Source organism: Bombus bifarius, unplaced genomic scaffold (genome assembly GCF_011952205.1).
Source record: "Bombus bifarius isolate JDL3187 unplaced genomic scaffold, Bbif_JDL3187 scf7180000008234, whole genome shotgun sequence".
Taxonomy (NCBI): domain Eukaryota; kingdom Metazoa; phylum Arthropoda; class Insecta; order Hymenoptera; family Apidae; genus Bombus; species Bombus bifarius.
The window spans coordinates 99,803-119,114 of record NW_022884529.1 but is presented as its reverse complement, the minus strand read 5'-3'; the positions used below and the strand labels follow the sequence as shown (position 1 = coordinate 119,114).

Sequence of the window (19,312 nt, the reverse complement as noted above, 5' to 3'; positions counted from 1 at the left end):
GTAACCAAATGTCACGATTTCACAAACGACAAAATAATAATCGTATCTATCTTTTCATGTTTATGAAAGGAATTATTCTACCCATACAATTTAAAATTTTATTTGATCGATTTTTTCTATTTTCATGCGTCAAATCGCTACGATTTATCACATCCACTTCAATTATCTTGCACAACGTATCGTCAAACGATTTATCAAAACGTCGTTAGAACAGTCTTATCTACATCCATGGTGAAAAGCACGAACTAAGAGCTTTTGGAAAATAGTGAACCTGCCTACCATTTTATTTCCTATGGATATCTAATTTTAGTTTTGCTTTACTTTTGGAACGGCCGTCCGATCGCTTTCACCACGTGTGTCATATTTTCCTAGAACAGAACGGTTACACAGCTGAGTAATCTGTTAAGGAGATGCTTCGACATGCTTTCACTTGGTATTGAATTTGATTTACAACCGCTGTTTGAATTGTGCTACGATCGCGACACGGTTCGCACGATTTCGTCTCGAATATTATCCAGTCGCCACCACATACCATGATATTACATTGGTTTATAAATTGTTGATATCACAAATTCATATGTTGCAAGCAAAACTAATCGACTTCACCTTTTGTAAACTCCCCAATTTTGTTATCTCAGCATATGATTCATGGACTACAGATGTTTCTGCGTTTGTGGAAAATTTAAAGATGCCAAGATGTCGTATGTAATATGCAAAAATACATAAAATATTACTCAGGATTATTTTCTCGTTTTAAAATGAAGATTGGATCAATACCTATATTTCTTCTTTTCTGATCTTATAAGCTTATTGATTGTAGATCACTAAAAGTCTGATATTCTTGTTGTTTCATGATAATTTCATCCAGTTCATATCATAAGAAAAATGCATGTTTACAGAAATAGAATATGATTACTTTAAGAAGATCAAATCAATGAAGAAAATAAATGGACCAAAGTTGTGTGAACAAAATAATAGAAACAATCGTTGAATATTTTATGACTTTGAAATCTCGTCGAAAAACGATATTTATTATACAAAAATAAATTGTTTCTTGTTGAATAGGGATTCATATAACAATTTTTCAATATAAATCTACCAACATATGAATACACCGATACCTTCACACTATCATTGACAGTAATTACGTAATAATCTGGTTGTATCGTAATAAAGTCGCTCTTTTTCGTACAATCGGTGACGAAGATTAAATAAAACGAGACGTTTAAGGTTACAAAATTGAAACGGCATGAATCCACTCGAGCTTGTGCCAATTTTTGATAATTAATCTGTTAATTTTTTCAGCGAGCAAACGGTCACTCGAAAATGGGGTTGAAACGACGACGCAACAAAGCAGAGCACCGATGAAGTGATTAATTCGATCGCGAGTGTGGGTGTAGAAGAAAATGATGACTGCCATGGCCAGATTACCTTGCAAGCAGACTTCGCCTTCGCAACAGCCGCGAGTCAATAATTTTGGGAACAGTCGAAACTCTTACTGGAACATGCAGACCAGGCATCCAGCTCCTCCATACGTCAGGAATCATCAACGACACACTGATCATACCGGTAAGTCGATACGTTATTTATTATTAACGTACCTTTCGCTACACGTGTTGCGCTCCCAGGGTGAAGGTCGGGGCGGTCGCTTTTCACGATCAACCCTTTTTTTTCCCTCCCTTCTTTCCTTTCTTTTAACGTATAATTTAACGCAGGGGAAACTCGATGTATAAAAAGACGCTTTGAAGGAGCAGAGTATTTATATCAGATATAATTCCTTCCTGTTGAATATATGCGTCGACGGCGCCTTTTCCTCCGAGTTATATTGAGACGTCTAACCTTAGTGAAGATATATCCTATTGTGTGTAATATTGAAAGGAACAATATATTTTCTTTTGTATATTCTCGATCAGTGGACCGATCAGAAAGTGAAAACATGTAAAATATTTAAAATGTTGCGCCTGTTATAATATTCAATAAGTTGGACAAACTTCAATTCGCAAGTTCAATTTTACGCTGAAGCTTGAATATTAAAAATCTTGCTATTTATCGAAACGAGAACAAGGATAGCGAATACGAAACTAGATATAAATTTAACAAATTAATTTACCAAGTTCTATTGCCGAGAAGAAATAACGGAATTTCCTCTTCTTCTATATTTAGAACCGGGACGCCATCAATTTGATTTCCAGTTTTCGACGCGAGCCCTTGGTTTTCTGACTCTTTGAAGTTAGAGAAGCTAAATTAAATTTGTGTTTGGACGTTATCATTAAGTTAAATCTGCTTTTCGGATCATAATTTTCGTTTGTATTGAAGTTGAGGATAATGGAAATTTTCGGTTGGAAGGACCAGGAAGGATGCTGGAAAGAAGCGTTTTAATTAAAAGTTACTTAACTGGGAATCGATCGCAACACGGACTTTTGCGATTCATAACTCTTCGTTATTTACGCTGCGTGCTGTGCAACCTTCCTACGGGCAACGTTACATCCTTGAACGAACTTCCTATCGAGCGGACCGTTTTATCTTCACCCTTCACCGTTATCGTCATTAATTATCCTTTTTACGGCACGTTCGAACAGCCCGTTCTTTCGTAACGATCTTTGACAAGTTACCAGGTACTCGCAGAAACGTCACAATATCACCTAATATTTGGAACGATGATTTATCGAGCCTCTAGATCGCTTTCTAACGAGTTACGTTTGCCATTTAATTACGCCACTATTTTACCAAAATACGTATTTCTTGAATTAACCAATAGTCTTTAACAACATCGTTATATTTCTATAGTATTATTGCAATTCTCATATTATTCTTCATTCTATTAGCGTAATTATATTACAATTACGCTTTTTTTTTAACGACATCGTACTTATTTACTATGTAATTCGTGTTTATTTTATCGAGATACTTTGTGCAATTTTTAAATGACGGGAAATCATTGTTGTCAAATTCCTATTTTATTATCGTAACTCCTATGGCAATTTCTGCAATCTTTTATTTTATTACTTTCATCTTATCGCGCTTTGTCATTTTTTCTGACGACATTATGTTTATCATCCAGCGATTTGACTATTTTACTCCGACATATTTTTCAAATTACCAATGATCTTTCTCATTTTTATGTTTTTATTTCATTGTCACAATTTTTATTTTTATTCTTGCAATTTTTTATATTGCCGTAATTTATACACACACATGAAACGAAATTGTAATAATAACATAGTAATGCCCAATTATTCGATTTCGTAATGTTCCTAATCAAATTTCGTCGCGCTCTACCAATCTCATATTCTGTGCCTGTGTAAAAATTAAAAATAAATAATTGTACTGTTATAATTTCATGTTGGTCTTTGCAATTTTGTTACTTTACCCGTGTAATTTCATCGCGTTCTGTTTCTTTACAATTTGTTATTTCAGTTTCTAGCTGCTTTTTCGTTTCATTACTGTGATTCTGTACACCCTTTCATTACATGGTATTCTGTTAAGATAAAACTTCAGTTAACATTTTTACCGTGCACCGAGCAAATTGCGACGAGTGTAATAATTTGTATACGGTAAAAAATACCTACGCGTTGGAAAGTTTCGAAAGGTGAAAACGTGGTAGGAAAAAATAATATCGCGGTGACAAGCTGGTAATTTGCGAAACTTTTCTCATCTTTGTTTCACTGAAAGTTTGGTGTAAAAATGGTAAAAATCCTACAGTTCCGTGACGTTTTCTCGAGATTCTTTAGAGAACGGGTGCACCTTGCAGTTGGACACTTTCATGTCATCGCTGAATCCACAGGAGTGCTTTGAGTTTCTGTCGGCGCATCCTTTTTCTTATCTGTGTTCCGCCACGTTATTATCACAGTCTTCGGTCGTTTCAAAAGAAAATCTGTTACAGTATGTCAAACATATGTCATCGGCTACCATGACTGACGTCAACCTAACAAGCATGTTACCAAGAAGTTCCAAGTCAGTTTCAGTCTCGAATGGAACGAATGACACGAATAACTCGTCGCTTTATGCAAGTCCTTTGACGAAAGAGTTGCAATGATTGGGAAATAATAGAGAGATTGGACTTCAAACAGAGCTTCGAACAGATCTCTTCTACGTTTCTTTTGTAGACTGTCAACTATTTCTAAATGAAACATAAGGTATATATGCATTTTTTGATCTGTTAAAACGTAGATTGAAAATAGCAGAAGGTACTTCAAACGAAGTTTGGAATAGTTTCCTGCTACGTTTCTTTTATAAATTTCTAGCTATTTTTAAACGAAACATAAGGCAAGCGTGCATTTTTAAATTTGTTAAAAAATTGATCGGCAAAGGTAGTAATTAAAAGTCTTTATGTTCAATCATTTTCGATCATAATGATATGCAGTTTAAATTTTTAATTACGATTGAGAATGTAACATGTAATTCAGGAATTTTTCATTACAAATTTTCATATAAGACAAACAGTTCGTATGCGTTTTAATTATTTTGGACTATGAAACAGTGACGTTAAATTACAAATTTTTGTATTGGGATTTATTAAAATTTAAATTAAATATTAAATAATTAAAAGTTATTAAAGTTAAGTAAATAAAAAATGTAAAGTAAAACAAAGTTAAATGAAATAAAAAATTTGTCGATTGAAATTTTTATATTAAAAATATACGGGATGATGTCAAGAAATATAGCAAAATTTAGAGACTTTTAGATTGACATATGATTTAAATTAGAATGACAAGGAAGATACAGGATTTGCTGAGAAAGTTTTAGCACATGCTTGTTTTAACGCAATGCTGTTCAGAACTGCTGCTTCTCAGAGCGAGGCAGCTTCGCCCACTCTTTTCCTCTGCCATAGCACACGACGTTGGTTGATCCATAACATATGCCCAAATACAAACACAATACGACATACGAAGCGAAACAAAACTACATAAAGTCGTGTTCCCACATGAACAGCTATAAGCTAATGCGTTTGAAATTCTTAGAAACATTTAAACATTTCTTTGTATGGTGTATCATCGTTACATGCGAACAATCGTGCGTATAATTTTCGCACGTATTTTTTAAAACATTAAAAAAGATATTTATCGTATATTATATATATACAATTGGGAACAAAAATAACTGGACATATAGTGGAATTAAGTTAATCGAGCTACTAGTACTAATATTGTATACTTAAGTTTTATTTATTATACAGGGTGGTTGGTAACCGGTGGTACAAGCGGAAAGGAGGTGATTCTACGCGAAAAAAGAAGTCGAAAATATAGAATAAAATTTTTTTTTTTAATTTTTCTACCGAAACAACGATCTACAGTGAGATCCGTCATAACGAGACGTGATAAAGTGCACGCGTACTGAGCGAAAATTCAAAGTCGATTTTCTCGAAAACAAAACCTCAAACGAAAAATTTTTATTCTATATTTTCGACTTCTTTTTTCGCGTAGAATCACCCCCTTCCCGCTTGTACCACCAGTTAACAACCACCCTGTATATTCTCGTAATACACAGATTATGTAGTAAATAATTGAAATTCGTATTTACGTTTCTATATGAACAGACTGTTGTTTAACGAAACTTTCGTTATCCAACTATTTTTGTCCCCGCTGTATATTCCAAAATAATTTCAACTGAAAAATTGTTGAACCCATTGAGAAGACTGATAAAACGCTGACGAATGTATTGAAAAGCTCGATAAATTGTTGCTTCTCGTTATTTACATAAAAATGAACACATTGTTAAGAGCACTGACACGAGCATTTATTTTACATCGCAGCCTTGGAAACACGATTTTCATCCAAAATGACGCGCGTTGAAAAGACCGATGAATTGTCATCGAGCATAGGAAAGGCTGATGGACCGTCATTGTAAAAACGCCAATGGACCAGCATTCTGCACAGAATGACGCTGTCCGTGTCGTTTCGAAGCAATAGAATGAATATTCGTCATGTGTTGCAGATTTAAGAATGAAATCTTTGTGCGAAACGGGTTGAGTGCGGTAAAAAGACAAATGAATGTAGAAAATCTGCGACGACGTTAGCGGGCATTAGACGAAATGTGCAGAAGTCACGTATTTAGAATGTGAAAACGCCATTCCGGTCGTAAATGGCGTGCACGATTTTGTTGAGTGTTCTGCGTGGCGCAGCGGTTTGCATGAGAACGCGGTTTAAGGGGTTCTACTGGTGGAGAGGACGGTTTTTACCCTTGAAGGGTAGATTATGCGGTCTCGTCGCGGTTAGCGACCGTTGGGCCATTTTTGATTCCGCATGGAAGTTCCATTATATATGGTGTTTCATAAGAGGTTGCTGGTATTAATGGGCTGGCATTTTGAAATTTATCCAGTTGACTACACAATTTTTCGGTAGACGAATGATCTCAGTTTTAAACGAATGTAGGCATATATACGACATAATGAATATTACAAAAATTGAAAATATGTAAATGTTTTAATTTTTGTAATATTCACTTTCATATCGTGTGATACGGGACATTATCTGTGACATAAAATGGACCATAGCGCAAGATACAATGTATAATTGAATATGTATTTCATTAAAATTACTGTTTCTAGTTCACCAATAAATTTTTTGATAGATATTCCTAGTATTCCAGATTGCAGTATTTAAATTTAAAAGTTCCACAACTATTGTTATTTCCATTGCAAACTAAACGTAGTATGCATAAGGTTTTGTTGTAATCTGTCATATAAAGATACAAATGAAGCTCTTACCTCGCTGTTGCTATGCTAGATTCTATCCACAAAATGCATTGCACTGAAAGCACGTAGTATCCTGTTTGCAACAGACGACAAATGATCGTCGTCAATCGGTCATCTTTGTTATGTCAGAACTGAATTTCACAATTTTCTAATATTGTAATAATCTACTTGGAGCTTGGAGCTACGAATATTTGAGAAATGAGAAATGTAAATGATGTCATTCGGTGTAAAGTACCGACAGCAGAACTATTTTTACATAAGTAAGATAAAACGATAAAACTTTTTTTAATACAAAATAATCATATATTTCTGATGATGTATACCACGACATCAAAATAGTTGACGATTGATATGACAGTAGATAATTTCCTATCGCTAATAACTATGCAGTTGATGCTTTAATTTAAGGAATACAACTCATAAGAAAAATTAAATTTTATCATTTTATTACTTTACAAAGGAAGAGTTACATTAACATAGACCGTTTCCAAGATTAATAATATATTTCAAACAGAAGTTACAACAAAAAGTAACGAGTTCTATTAGAAAATCAGATTTGTCACAGACATAGCCGTCTATTTATATTTCGATTGCGACTAATTAATTCCCATCGATGCATCTGTATTGGGGGTGCCATATCATTAAAGTGCATTGAATTTAAATTGCCAACAATTCGGCCAATCGATTTCACTCTGCCTGGCTATCGTGATCGAATCGTTGATTGTTTCGAGGCGAGAGTATCAGCTCCCTAAGGCGTGTCAGACGCTTGTCATCAATCATCAGCGTGCGTGGCACGCGAAAACGGGAGAAGCCGCAGATGTCGGACTGCTCGTCATTTAATGCTCGAGCTTGCCATCTCGTCCTCTTCAACGAGACACTTTAACCCGAACGCGCGTGTAAAGTGCGTACACGTGCACCACTGTCGCTCTGCATTGGCGTAACGCGGCAAAAACATCGAACCAGCCAGTAGGTCTGTTAATCCTTTCGCTGTTTGACCTATTCACATTCACAGACACTGTATCTCGCGACGCAATATCGTTCATATGACTCCAGGGACGAGATAACACGCGTATCTGGTTTTCAATATTTAACGACAGGCCTGACTAAAATGTAAAACTTATATTGAAAAAGTCAAAATATGACAGTTATATGTACATATGGCGAATAAAAGAATTTTTCAAATTGATGCGCTATGAATTTTAGTAACTTCTGTACTAAGCATTTTTTATCGTATTAGTAACAGTTATCTATTCTATGGAATGCAATTATATTTATCTTAATACATCATAAATATCGCGTCTACGTTTAAAGAAAAATGAAACAAAACATTTTTGAACGTAGGAGATGTCCTGGTATGAGTTTAGGATCGTTAACCCTTTCACATCCGCGGATGAAATGTCTGGTATGTGAATGAAAAGAAACGCCTCTCGAAGCATAAACGACATCGCGAGATATAGATGCAAAAGGGTTAATCTGTACAACCCATGGGGAGCGTAGAAAATATCAAAGCATTCAATATTCAGTATATTTACAGAATTGGATAAAAAGATCGTTAATGCTTCAAGAGAAATTTTAATACAATTGAAATGAGGGACTACGTATATTCACAATTCGTTGCCCTAGTCCTTCGCTGCTTTAACTTCGTTTCCAAAAAAAAATGTAATTATCCATATCGTCATATCTCTTATTGGCGTAAAGAACACTAATTCATTGGTAATATGATAGAAATTCTACTTAGAAAGCAACAAATATTCAGTTTTTTTAACTCATGATTCCTTATGATAGTATTATACTCCATAAACTTTAAACTCAGTTTTCTCAGTTTACGGACTATGTAACCTCCGCTAGATAGAACACCTAAGAATTAGAGTGACGATTCCTTGAAAAACTGTAGTAAAATTAAAATCATAAAACAACCCGATATAACAATTAATTATTCAAGGTACCTCAACCATCGTATCTACAAGGTTGAAGGTGGTCAGAGTCTATGATGATTCAAGGTGAAAAATGGATTCCCACTGATAAAAGTTCCTAACGTAATTAGAGTGTCATCGTGAATTATTTATAATGTCCTGGTACAGTACACGGTAGCTTCTTCGATGGCGGCTGCAGAAGATTCTTATGCGTAATTTGTCCTTCGTTTATTTCTGTCGACTATCTAATCTTGTTACTTTCATTCACACAGCGTGGAAACATTTTTTCTCAGGTGGTCACCACGTTAGGTGAAAATATTGTTAACCAGCACGAAAGCTTGCGCGTCTACTTGGCTTCCGGTTCAGTTGCATGTCGTTATCGTTCATCAACACGAACATATCGCTGCAAACCGTTTCCCATTGCTCGGAAAAAAGTGCATCCTCCATTCCATTTACTGTTCTCCATTATATCGTTGCTGACCCGTTTCGTCACTTTCATTTACGTCTTCCTTTCGTGGCACGATCGATCGACGAATGCAACGATGCGTGCAGCCATCACTTCTCAAATTGTTTACGTATGTATGTTAAAATCAGGAACCCGCAACAATTGGAATACTAAGTGAAACGCTAAATCATTGTATAGCCTGTACAGTGTATGTTATTTAAAGAGTGAAGAAAGAAAGTAGTATAACTGATAAAATCACTAATTTAATCTTGCTGCGTTGTTTCGGTCAATTCCTCTACCCCTTTGTATCTTTCCAAGCTTGAAAAATATCTGAAATTCGAATGAAAATTAAAATAGAAATGTTTCTGTTCCTTTGCTGTAATGAGAACAAAGTTGAGATATCAAAATTTCAAGATCGTAGCCGGGTTAGAAAATATGAAAGAGAAGTGGAAAAGTGTAGGTAAAATTAAACTCTGATAGAAAAATCTGTTTTCCAACGTTAAAACGTGTTTTCATAGGCACTCATAAAGACGTGGAAATTGAAGATAAAGTCCTCTAGGACTTTATCTAGGATCTACGTTTTAATATATCCTTTCCTCTATTTATCTCGTCTTTAGAAAAAATCCATCTTGTATCCCTTTCCTACCGAATCCCTTGTATGCATGCAAACATAGAAATAAAAATTTCTTCGAATAGAAATATACGATTTTTGTCATTTCCTCGGAGGTAGTGTTTCAAAAATAAAATATCGAAAAATCAGTATTTTGTATTAATTCTGTATGAATATTTTTTCAATATATTTTCAGAATAAAATAAAGTGCAAATAAAATAAAAACTACAATTGTTCTGTAAACAGTATTACCATTTTATGCTAAAAAAAGTGTACTTATTTTTATATATATATATGTCGGAGATGAAATGAAAACCGGAGCCTTCCCTATGCAATTTTGAGGAAGCCTTTTAATGCTTTAGCCTAGATTTTATCATAACTGTAATTAAGTAATTGTCATTTGTAATTGTTTGACATTTGTGAAAAGCGAAAGTGGGTTCGAGGTGACAACTGGTCGCTGAACGTAGCCACGGTCACGGGATAAACGTTTTGCTTGATGAAGACAGAAATTGCCTAGTATCGGCGTTTGGATCTTTCTCGATGTTTCCAAAGAGTATACAACAAACTTTTGACAGATATTGCCTAGCAACAACGATTGGAACCTTCTCGATGTTTCCAGCGAGAATATAACAAACAAATGCAGTCGTATAACGAAAAAGATTTTAATCAGATTTTCATTCGTGTGATCGCCTTGGAAAGTGATACATCGAGTAATTTACCGAGTGATTCAGCAAACGTATTTTTTTGTGTTATAAAATTGTTTAAAGTTTTCCCGTTGACCGTGGATTCGTTTGAACCCCGGATCATTGTTTATAGCGTAAATTAAATTCAATATTTGTAAATTTATCAATCGTTAATTTTCATTATTCGTTAAATTAGTAAATCGTAAGATATATTATTCGTTTCTTTTATTGTTCGATAAAACTTATTATTCTTTAATCTAATTAATAATTTAATTTATCATTTGTTAATCATATCATTTACAAAATTCATTATTCATAATATTTTGTAAAACCTTGTTTATTCGTGTAAATATATTCTCTGTTTTGTAAAACAATGGCTAATTCAAATGAAGAAACATTACGTGATTCAAATCCTAATGATAACCCGACATATATATACACGTTATTTACTTGTCACGTGTCGTTATTTTTTACGTGGTGAACGATTAGCATAAATTTCACGATTTTTATTCGTTCCATTTCCCAAACTACTGACTCGACTGTATTTTTTCTTCATTGTTTGCGGTGGGTCGTTACCACAATAGGATGTGCTTGTGGCTATTCGGAAATTATATTAAAGTGAAACTATTGACAACGCTGCCTGCATTCATAATATTTTGCGAGGTTTTTGAAATAGGTATTACAGTTCGATTCACAGGTGAAATGCTTCCTCTCTCCACGATTTCAGTCGACGCTTGTACGTTGAATTTACGCTTGTGGTTTGTTATATAATGTTAACTTTAGTAATTCACGTTGCATCACCTTCAGTTTAGTATATACTCGTACTATTACATAGGTTCTCGCTATTTGTATAATATTGTTATATCATAACAATGAGAATATATATAGTGTAAATATTATTACATTATTCATGGCAAACGATAAACTTAAATTATAACTTGGCAAACGATAACTTAAATTGTTTATTAATTTAGTACCTTAAATTATAGGATATCTTTTTACTGCTTGTAATTTCATAATACTCGAGGTTACCGTTGTTATATAATATTAATAAAATGTGTCAATACTTTACCTCAAGTATATTTTTTTTCACATAGTTGTGATATACCTTCGAGAAAACGCATAAGCGCTGAAGGAATATTTGCAATATCACATTGCAGGTGAAAAAGACGGGTGTACCTGGTTACAGATAGCTTCCATGCATATTTCACATTCTTGAGAAACCTTTAAAAGGAAAATAGAATATGAATAATCGTATAACTAATTCACTTTTCGTTTCTTTATGAATAAGTTAGTTACTAGCTATTATAAATTTTTCATCTTAAGTAGACATTTTAAATGTAATCATTGGATATCACTTTTATTGTACGAATCATTTAACATACTCTTTGCTTTATGTATCTGTGGAGATATATATATAAGTACACTCCTCGTCAAAAAGATAACTTAGGTGTGTTATCTTTAAAATTTCTCAATGACGCGTGCAAAGTTTTTCGTCTGTAACGTATAATATCAAAACGTTATGAGCTCAGGATATGCGGTTCGTTGAAAATAATTAAAAATATTATACATATATATGTATACATATATAAGTCGACGTCTATGGATAGGCAGGTCAATGTGTGTAGCGTTTCCTTGTACAGCTGAATATTATACGTTCTGATGAAGGATGAATGCGACCATGATTTCTGCAGAAAAATATGATTTACAAATTATATGCTAGAGCATAAATCATGATTTCATACAAGTTTTTATTTATATCCGTTGGGTTATTTTCGATCAAACCGTAGTTTTACGTCGTTAAAAAAATTTCTTAAATTCGAAGAAAATATTATAGAATCTTTATTGATATACGTGATTTTTCGTTTCGGTTATGTGATAATGATCTCCTTACAATATCAAAAGCCTTTTCTCCGTTGAAATTAAAGAGATATTGAGATACAAAAAAATCGAATACCGCAGGTTCAAATAATAATTTCTAGATGAAGACATTTTCGTAAGTTTGAAAAAAATTGAATTTGTAAAAACTCTTTCTCTAAAAGATATCATGGATTGGAATAAAATATATTTTATATAAATGCAAATTTTTACAAACACTATATGGATACAGGTCAATAATTTGGTTGAAATAATCTTGCAGAATTTAAAATAATTAATAGAATTAGTAGAAGGACTTTAATGTTATATTTCTGTTAATGCGTTAATTCTGTATTTCAGATTTTGTCTTCATTATTTTCACTAATGATGCTTTTCTTACGATAAATTGCCCCTAAAACTGGCTAATTAGACTGGAATTGCGTGTACTCATCGTACATTGTTCAAGAGTTATTTCCATTGCGAATATTTGCGAAACCGGTTTAAGAAAAAATAAACACAGTTATAATTACTAAATTTGTCAACTATTGAAAATAGTCCACTATTTAACAAATTACTAAACGTTGAAATATATAATATTCATTCAAAGATTAAAATTAATAATTAGCTCGTCTGCTTAATTATTAAAAGTTTTATTCTCGAGTTTCTGCGAATAACAATGTTTTGATCATCAAATATATTATTATTAAATGTAATCATTAAACGACTACTAACCATTAAATAATAATTAAACAGCTATTAAATAGTTATAGAATGGTATATGAATTATTCGTGTTTATTTAGAATATTATTATTTGCGATAGAAAATTTGCTGAATATTTCAGTTTACTATGGAGATTCTACTATGGAGATTAATATGTACGTATAGGCTCAAAAATATTTCCTGTATAGTGACCGTTATACAAAAAAGATTGGCAATTTACTAAGCAGTATCAAGTAGTACATGCATCATTACCAACCATTATCCGAACCACTAATCCTCTTACTACTAATAGCCATTTTTACCTGACGAGTCGAGAAAAGGGAATGGAGAATTCGAATTTACAGTTATTGAACCACCAATAAAATTTTTTCTGTAGCACGCAAAGTGAACTCATTCCGTTACTAATCGCTTCCGACATCGTTAGAATACTTTCGTTATTAGAATTAATTTTCAATCGCATTAGAAGATCATTACGCAGGAATTTCCACGGTGTTTTATGACATCGGATCATATTTCTGACGAAGACTTTGATTTATCGATGATACAGTTTCATGTTAATTTTTAGTTTCCCTTTGAGTCACTAATTTAGGAGCCAGAATGTCTTAAAAGAATTAAAATATCTAACTCGTCAATTGTACGTACGAAAATAAGTCGAGGAAAATCGAGTTCGTATGCTGAATTAATTTTTTATTAAATATATGTACATTTAAACTCGATGTTCTCGAAAACGAAGCTTCAAATGAACAGATTTTATTCTACGTATTACACGTAAAATAATCGGAGGCTGCATTTATCAATGCGCAAGCTGGGGCTTCGTTCTCTATGGAGCCTCGTTTTACAACATAACTTCAAAACATAATTACACTTTGTGACGATGTTGCGCCCAGAGTCTCCAAAAGTACAAATGTATCCTTAACAATAACCCTATATATCCTGTTGTATTAAACTTCCCGCAACATCCTGTCCAATCGCGAAAAAAGTCCCATACTAAAGAACCGAAACGTAATTTTCCACTGGAAATACTCCCTCGAACACCAAAGATTCTTCACTGTTCCCTGTCGGAACCAGCGATTTGCTGTAATTGTAAGCAGGGACAAAGGTCCGGCGTAGTTAGAAAGAGACTCGTGCCGGCGCACGTGGCTCAACCCTGTCGGGCGGGTATCTGGTTGGACGGTATCCGTTTACAGGAAGCGAGCTATTTACCGTTTTTACTCGAGTGTCACTTACAGCCGTCTGGTTTCCTCGTCACGTGCTACAGGGAAGCGGAAGAGCGCGGTGGAACTGCTCCAGGAGACGAAGGCGTTCTACGTGAAGAGCGAGACCGTGCTGGACCGGAAGCAAGAGCTGAAGAACAGTGGTCATCTTCAGGTCTCGCAGCTGAGCGCTCCGAGCGCGCCTCCAAGGCTGCTGAGGAAATGCGGGAACACGTCGACCTGTTCGATGCAACCGACGTCGCCGTCGCAGCTGCCACCTGCTCCGATGACGCCACCTTGTTGCTGGGCATCGTGCCACGAACAGGACAGGCGTAAGTCTCTTGGAAAAGTTCGATGCTATATACTATATACACCTTTCGATGTATACGTATACACCTTTTTGACCACGTAATCGATTTAACGCGCATGGCTGTTAACAGTTGTACGCAACTACAGACACATATATGTGTACCTATGTGTCGGTATTACATATACGCTTCCTCGTTTCATTGCCGGGCAACTTGCCATCGACGAGATTGCTGTAAGTGGTTGTCCGAGCACTTTCGAAAGCTTTCTTCGATCTTTTCTCATGGATGTTATACTGTAGCTGAATGGGAATCGGTAACGAGTTTGGCTATCGTGTTTATGGGGATACCTGTAGATGCTTCCGTAATCGTTTCTCGAGATTTTTACTTGTTCGTTTCGTTGCTACTGATTTCCTTTACAGCTAATTCCCTGTTGTCTTTTAATCCTCTGTTCTTAACTTTGCTCTCCACCTCACTTTTTCCTCACGTTTGTCTGTCTCCAGGCATGTTCTTCCTTTGTACTATTCATAAAATGCGTGGAATACGCAAAAGTTACAAAAATTAAATTGGATAATGACACCAAATATTCGAAAGCTACCTTATAATATTGAGAAAAGTGTGATATGTTCGTTTTTTTTTAATTTGTGTTGACTATGTTACCTGGTAGCTAAAAGAAATTACGTATTTTAATATGAAATAATCAAAGCCTTTCGAAGATAGGCGATAAAAATAATTTTTAAGAAATAAATAATAGTGGATAATAATAGATACTTTGTTTTTCACAGAAATGAAAATTATTCACAGAGATTTGTAACTATTATAAATGTAAATAATTTTAAGATCATCAAATTAGCGTTCGACAGCCGGAGTATTACCTGGCATTAGACACTTTTCGTGGATTAAATAATCGTGCGATTTTACTTTATCCTTTGCGGCCGAAGGCTGTGGTATTCTTAGCAGCATACTTTTACCGTTTCGGTCGCGCGCCGGAAAATGAACGAGTCGTTTGCCGTCAACGGTTTTGCTTAATGCAGGTGTACAAGTAAGGTGCTCGCTGCGTCGAGTTAAAAAATTACAAAATATATCTCATTACGATCTCACGAGAAAATTGTAATTATCGATCAAGGAGCAAACACGAAATAAATGTTTACGGAATTTTCAATGAAACTAACGAAACTTTCATAAAACTTCAACTATTTCTATTGCCTACGTTCATAATTCAGCTTCTATTTTAAAACCATCCTAAGCACATTAATCATAAAAATGGATGTGGAGCCATTGTATTTCTTCTTACTAAAATCAACGGATACATTCTGTATCTGGCCGTTAAGTGATTACCTCTTGTAGATTGCTTTCAACGCGACACATGATATCGCTATGTCCAAACTCGTTACTTCCAACAGACCAATCCTGTCCAGGTAGCGTATTTCATTGCGAAACCCTCCAAAAAGAAGATTGCACATTCTCATGTGAATTATTTCCACGTGATGAAAGTTGCAGGAAATATCGTGTTAAAAGATGCTTAGACGTGAATATTTCTAAAAGCGTGTACAGATCTACAAAAATTGTCAACAAGCTAAAATGTGTGTCTGTTTTAGCTAACTACCATCAAATATCTGAAGAAAGTGATATTATAAAAAAGATGTTCTTATAAATGAAGGAGAACACGATGTAGCCTAAAAAGAAATTATTCTTTTTGTAAGTGGAATAATAGAAGGTTGAATTAATTTTTTTAAATGGGATACTATCCTTTTTTATTCATAATATGTTTATTGAGATATATTTTGAAATTAATATGTTTATTGAAATACATTTATCAGTAGCCATTCAATTATACATATACGAGTAAGAAAAAAATACAAAAGAATTTCTGTTTTTCGCTTAAAGTTGAAAATTTCCCAGAAACAGTTGACGAAATTAATTATGTGGCGTAAAAATTTATTTCGTCTCTGTCGAATAGCGGACGGAATTCTGAGTCCTCAACAAACACTGCCACCCGCACTGCCACCGAAGAGTCCACGTCTGGTTCCTGTTCCGCAGCGGCGCACGATTTCAGGGCCGCCGAGCAGCACCGGCGGAGATCAGCTGCAGACGAAATTACGTCGGTTGTTAAATACCGATAGCAAGGAGAACGTATTCTTTCCTGACAGTCCAACGCAGACGATCATCCAGGCGAATGGTATCCCACAGGAGGAGAAATTCCGATATTCTCCTGGCAGTCTGTCACCTAATCTTCGCGAGGAAGACCGCATAAAGGTAAAATCTTCGTACTTTTGAGTAAATCTTGAAAATACAGTGAGGTATCTCAAAACGAACTACACACGTAATTGATTCTAGATTTTTGTTTGTTGTAGCATCAGTTCGTTGCAGACGCGTTCCTTGTTATATACCTCGCTGTATATTAATTTTTATAATTTGCTTCGTTTCTCAGCTGTCCTCATTTTTGTAAAACAAAATTACTGATTATTTGCAGTTGTATAATCTACATATATATTTTTAGCTCGGTGTAATACATATAGTTCGTGTTCGAGCGAAGATCGACGTGAGTCGTGATTTAGTTTTTACCTTTACTTCCGTCTGAAATGTTTCGCTGTGATTTATTCCGAATATTTTACGCACTGCAATAATTTTATTGTATGTTTATATCCTATAGTTTTACGTACACGTGTACACTATCGTTGAAAGATTTTGAATTTATGAACATATTCGTTGTTGCTGACGTAAAATTATGCTACTTTACAAGATAGTAGAAAGATATACGATAAGCGATATAATTTTTCACGATAGTGTAACTGTCTTAAATATCTTGCAATACTTGTTAATTCATCGTCGATATGTGATATTATTGTCCTTCGTACGTTTTATCCATGAATACGTATGCACGCTTCCTTGCGATGAATCGTAATTATGGAAGTGTCGGAGACAGGAAACGGAGTTAGGAACCGGACGTTGTACATACGCGTGTTCGCGAGTTTAACACGGAAGACATATTCCTCCACTGTTTTATTAAACACGTGCACAGCATGGATGATCAAATTGTTGGGAAACTGGTATGGGATTTCTATCGATCATTTTGATTGATTTCTCTTATGGTTTTAAATTCTCTGATTAATATTTTCCACACATGTAACTTCTAAAAATTTGGGATCAAGCAATACGTATAATTAGAGTTTTAGACTTTAATTTTTCACGTAATTTCAGGAGATGAGATACTTTTAAGATATTTGGAATACAAGTTGCAGTTAAAAAGAAGATAATAATATAGATATACTTTATTTCTTGATCGATGTCTCTATTTCACACTACATACACGACTTCTAAAAAATTAGGAATAAATCGATGTTTGCCAATTATTTGTGATAATCCCTGTATGTTTTGTATTAATTGTAATTTTAATTGATTTATATAGAATTTTATCATGCATCCAAATTGAAACAATCTGATATACAGAACATGCACCAGGAGGAACTGTATCTGCACTATTAAATCGAATGACCCAAAATTGTCCAGCAACAATTACAAAATAATGCAGTCAACAAAAAGTTTCAGAAATACATGTACATACACTTTTTTACGGTGAAATTATATACCATAAGCCCATATTAAATTCTATTTTTATCATTTTTATAGCACTGCTCGCAAGATGTTCGTTTCAAGTTTGGCCGCAGCAATTCACATTCGCATACATCCGGAAGAACCGGGAGGAAGTCCACCAGCTCGCAGTCGGTGGAAAACACCGTGTGTCACAAATCTTTGCCTGACCTCCATACTAGCACGCGACGACGGGCGTCCCTGTCGCCACGTGCATCGACCAAATCATCTAAGCCATCCGGCCATCATCAATCTTCGAGCAATTGCCCAGATTGTGAAACTAGTTCGGATTATTCAGAGCACAGTTTCAAACGAGATGCAGTCTGTTATCGCAGGTATTCAAAATATTTTCACATGTATACTCCGATAAATATAATTATAGAATTCACGGGTTGTTTGAAACATTTTTCTACTTAATTTCTTATGCACAGTGTTGTTTAGGTCTTCCGAAAGTGGGTCTACAAAGTGCTTTTGAAAAGCATTTATGAGATTTGATTAGTTGCACTTTTAAGCTCTAATAATATTCTAAAAAAATATAGCTATTTATAGTGCTACTACATATTATTTTGTTCCTATTATTTTAACAATACTATGTAATTTGAATATCTTTATAAGAACAATTTATTTCTTTCGACTGAAAATTAAAGATAATATCAGAATTAGTTTCATTTAATTTTTAAATATTTTTAAAACTTGAGAACAAAAATTGTAAGTAATAAAAAATTTCGCATACTGCGCCTCACATTTGTGAAACATAAAATTATTACTCTCATGTAAGTTATTACTATTCCAGTTCTAGACACATCAGACGTTCGTTAGGTTCAGGTGGTGGTGATGCGAGTAGCGTATTATCTGCCGGTGGTCGAACGCAAAAGTCATCAGGTTCCAGCAAGCTAAGTCATGGAGCGACTGCAAGAGACTCCGGAGGATCGTCCGGACATTGTACACCTCGTAGCGAACCTCCGCCAGTAATACAGGTTTAGTTGAAAGTTAAAGATGTCTCGTAACGTTAAATGGAAACCGCTATTCATGGAGTGAAATATTTTGCTTCAGGATTGCTGGAGTCATATACGTCGTGACAGCGGTGCATCTACTCAACACTCGACGGAAAAAGATCGTTCAAGAAGAGGTAGTTACGCTAACGGTACCCCACCATCTGTCGTAAGGCGATACAGTCCTGATTCTGAGAGCAGCAACAGTCAAACGGATTATAGTCCGACATGTAACTCAAGGTACGTTCTTAAAATTGGACAAATTCGAGCACTCAAAGGATATTAAAGATATCAAAGGTATCCTGTGT

At 34.7% G+C, this 19,312-nt stretch overlaps 1 protein-coding gene across 4 annotated transcripts in view; it reads left to right on the top strand.

The window, feature by feature from the left end:
- LOC117211459 overlaps positions 1 to 19,312 on the top strand; it is a 51,205-nt gene that overhangs the window by 30,150 nt on the left and 1,743 nt on the right. Inside the window, exons 2-8 of one of the 4 annotated variants that reach the window (XM_033455369.1) lie at positions 1,306 to 1,569; positions 14,182 to 14,448; positions 16,382 to 16,677; positions 16,922 to 16,963; positions 18,052 to 18,347; positions 18,806 to 18,989; positions 19,066 to 19,244. In XM_033455369.1, coding sequence (XP_033311260.1) covers positions 1,407 to 1,569; positions 14,182 to 14,448; positions 16,382 to 16,677; positions 16,922 to 16,963; positions 18,052 to 18,347; positions 18,806 to 18,989; positions 19,066 to 19,244 — 1,427 coding nt within the window. In that variant the 5' untranslated portion in view covers positions 1,306 to 1,406. Of the gene's footprint in view, positions 1 to 1,305; positions 1,570 to 14,181; positions 14,449 to 16,381; positions 16,678 to 16,921; positions 16,964 to 18,051; positions 18,348 to 18,790; positions 18,990 to 19,065; positions 19,245 to 19,312 lie in introns of all 4 variants that reach the window. The other 3 variants (XM_033455368.1, XM_033455371.1, XM_033455370.1) reach the window with 3 other exon arrangements.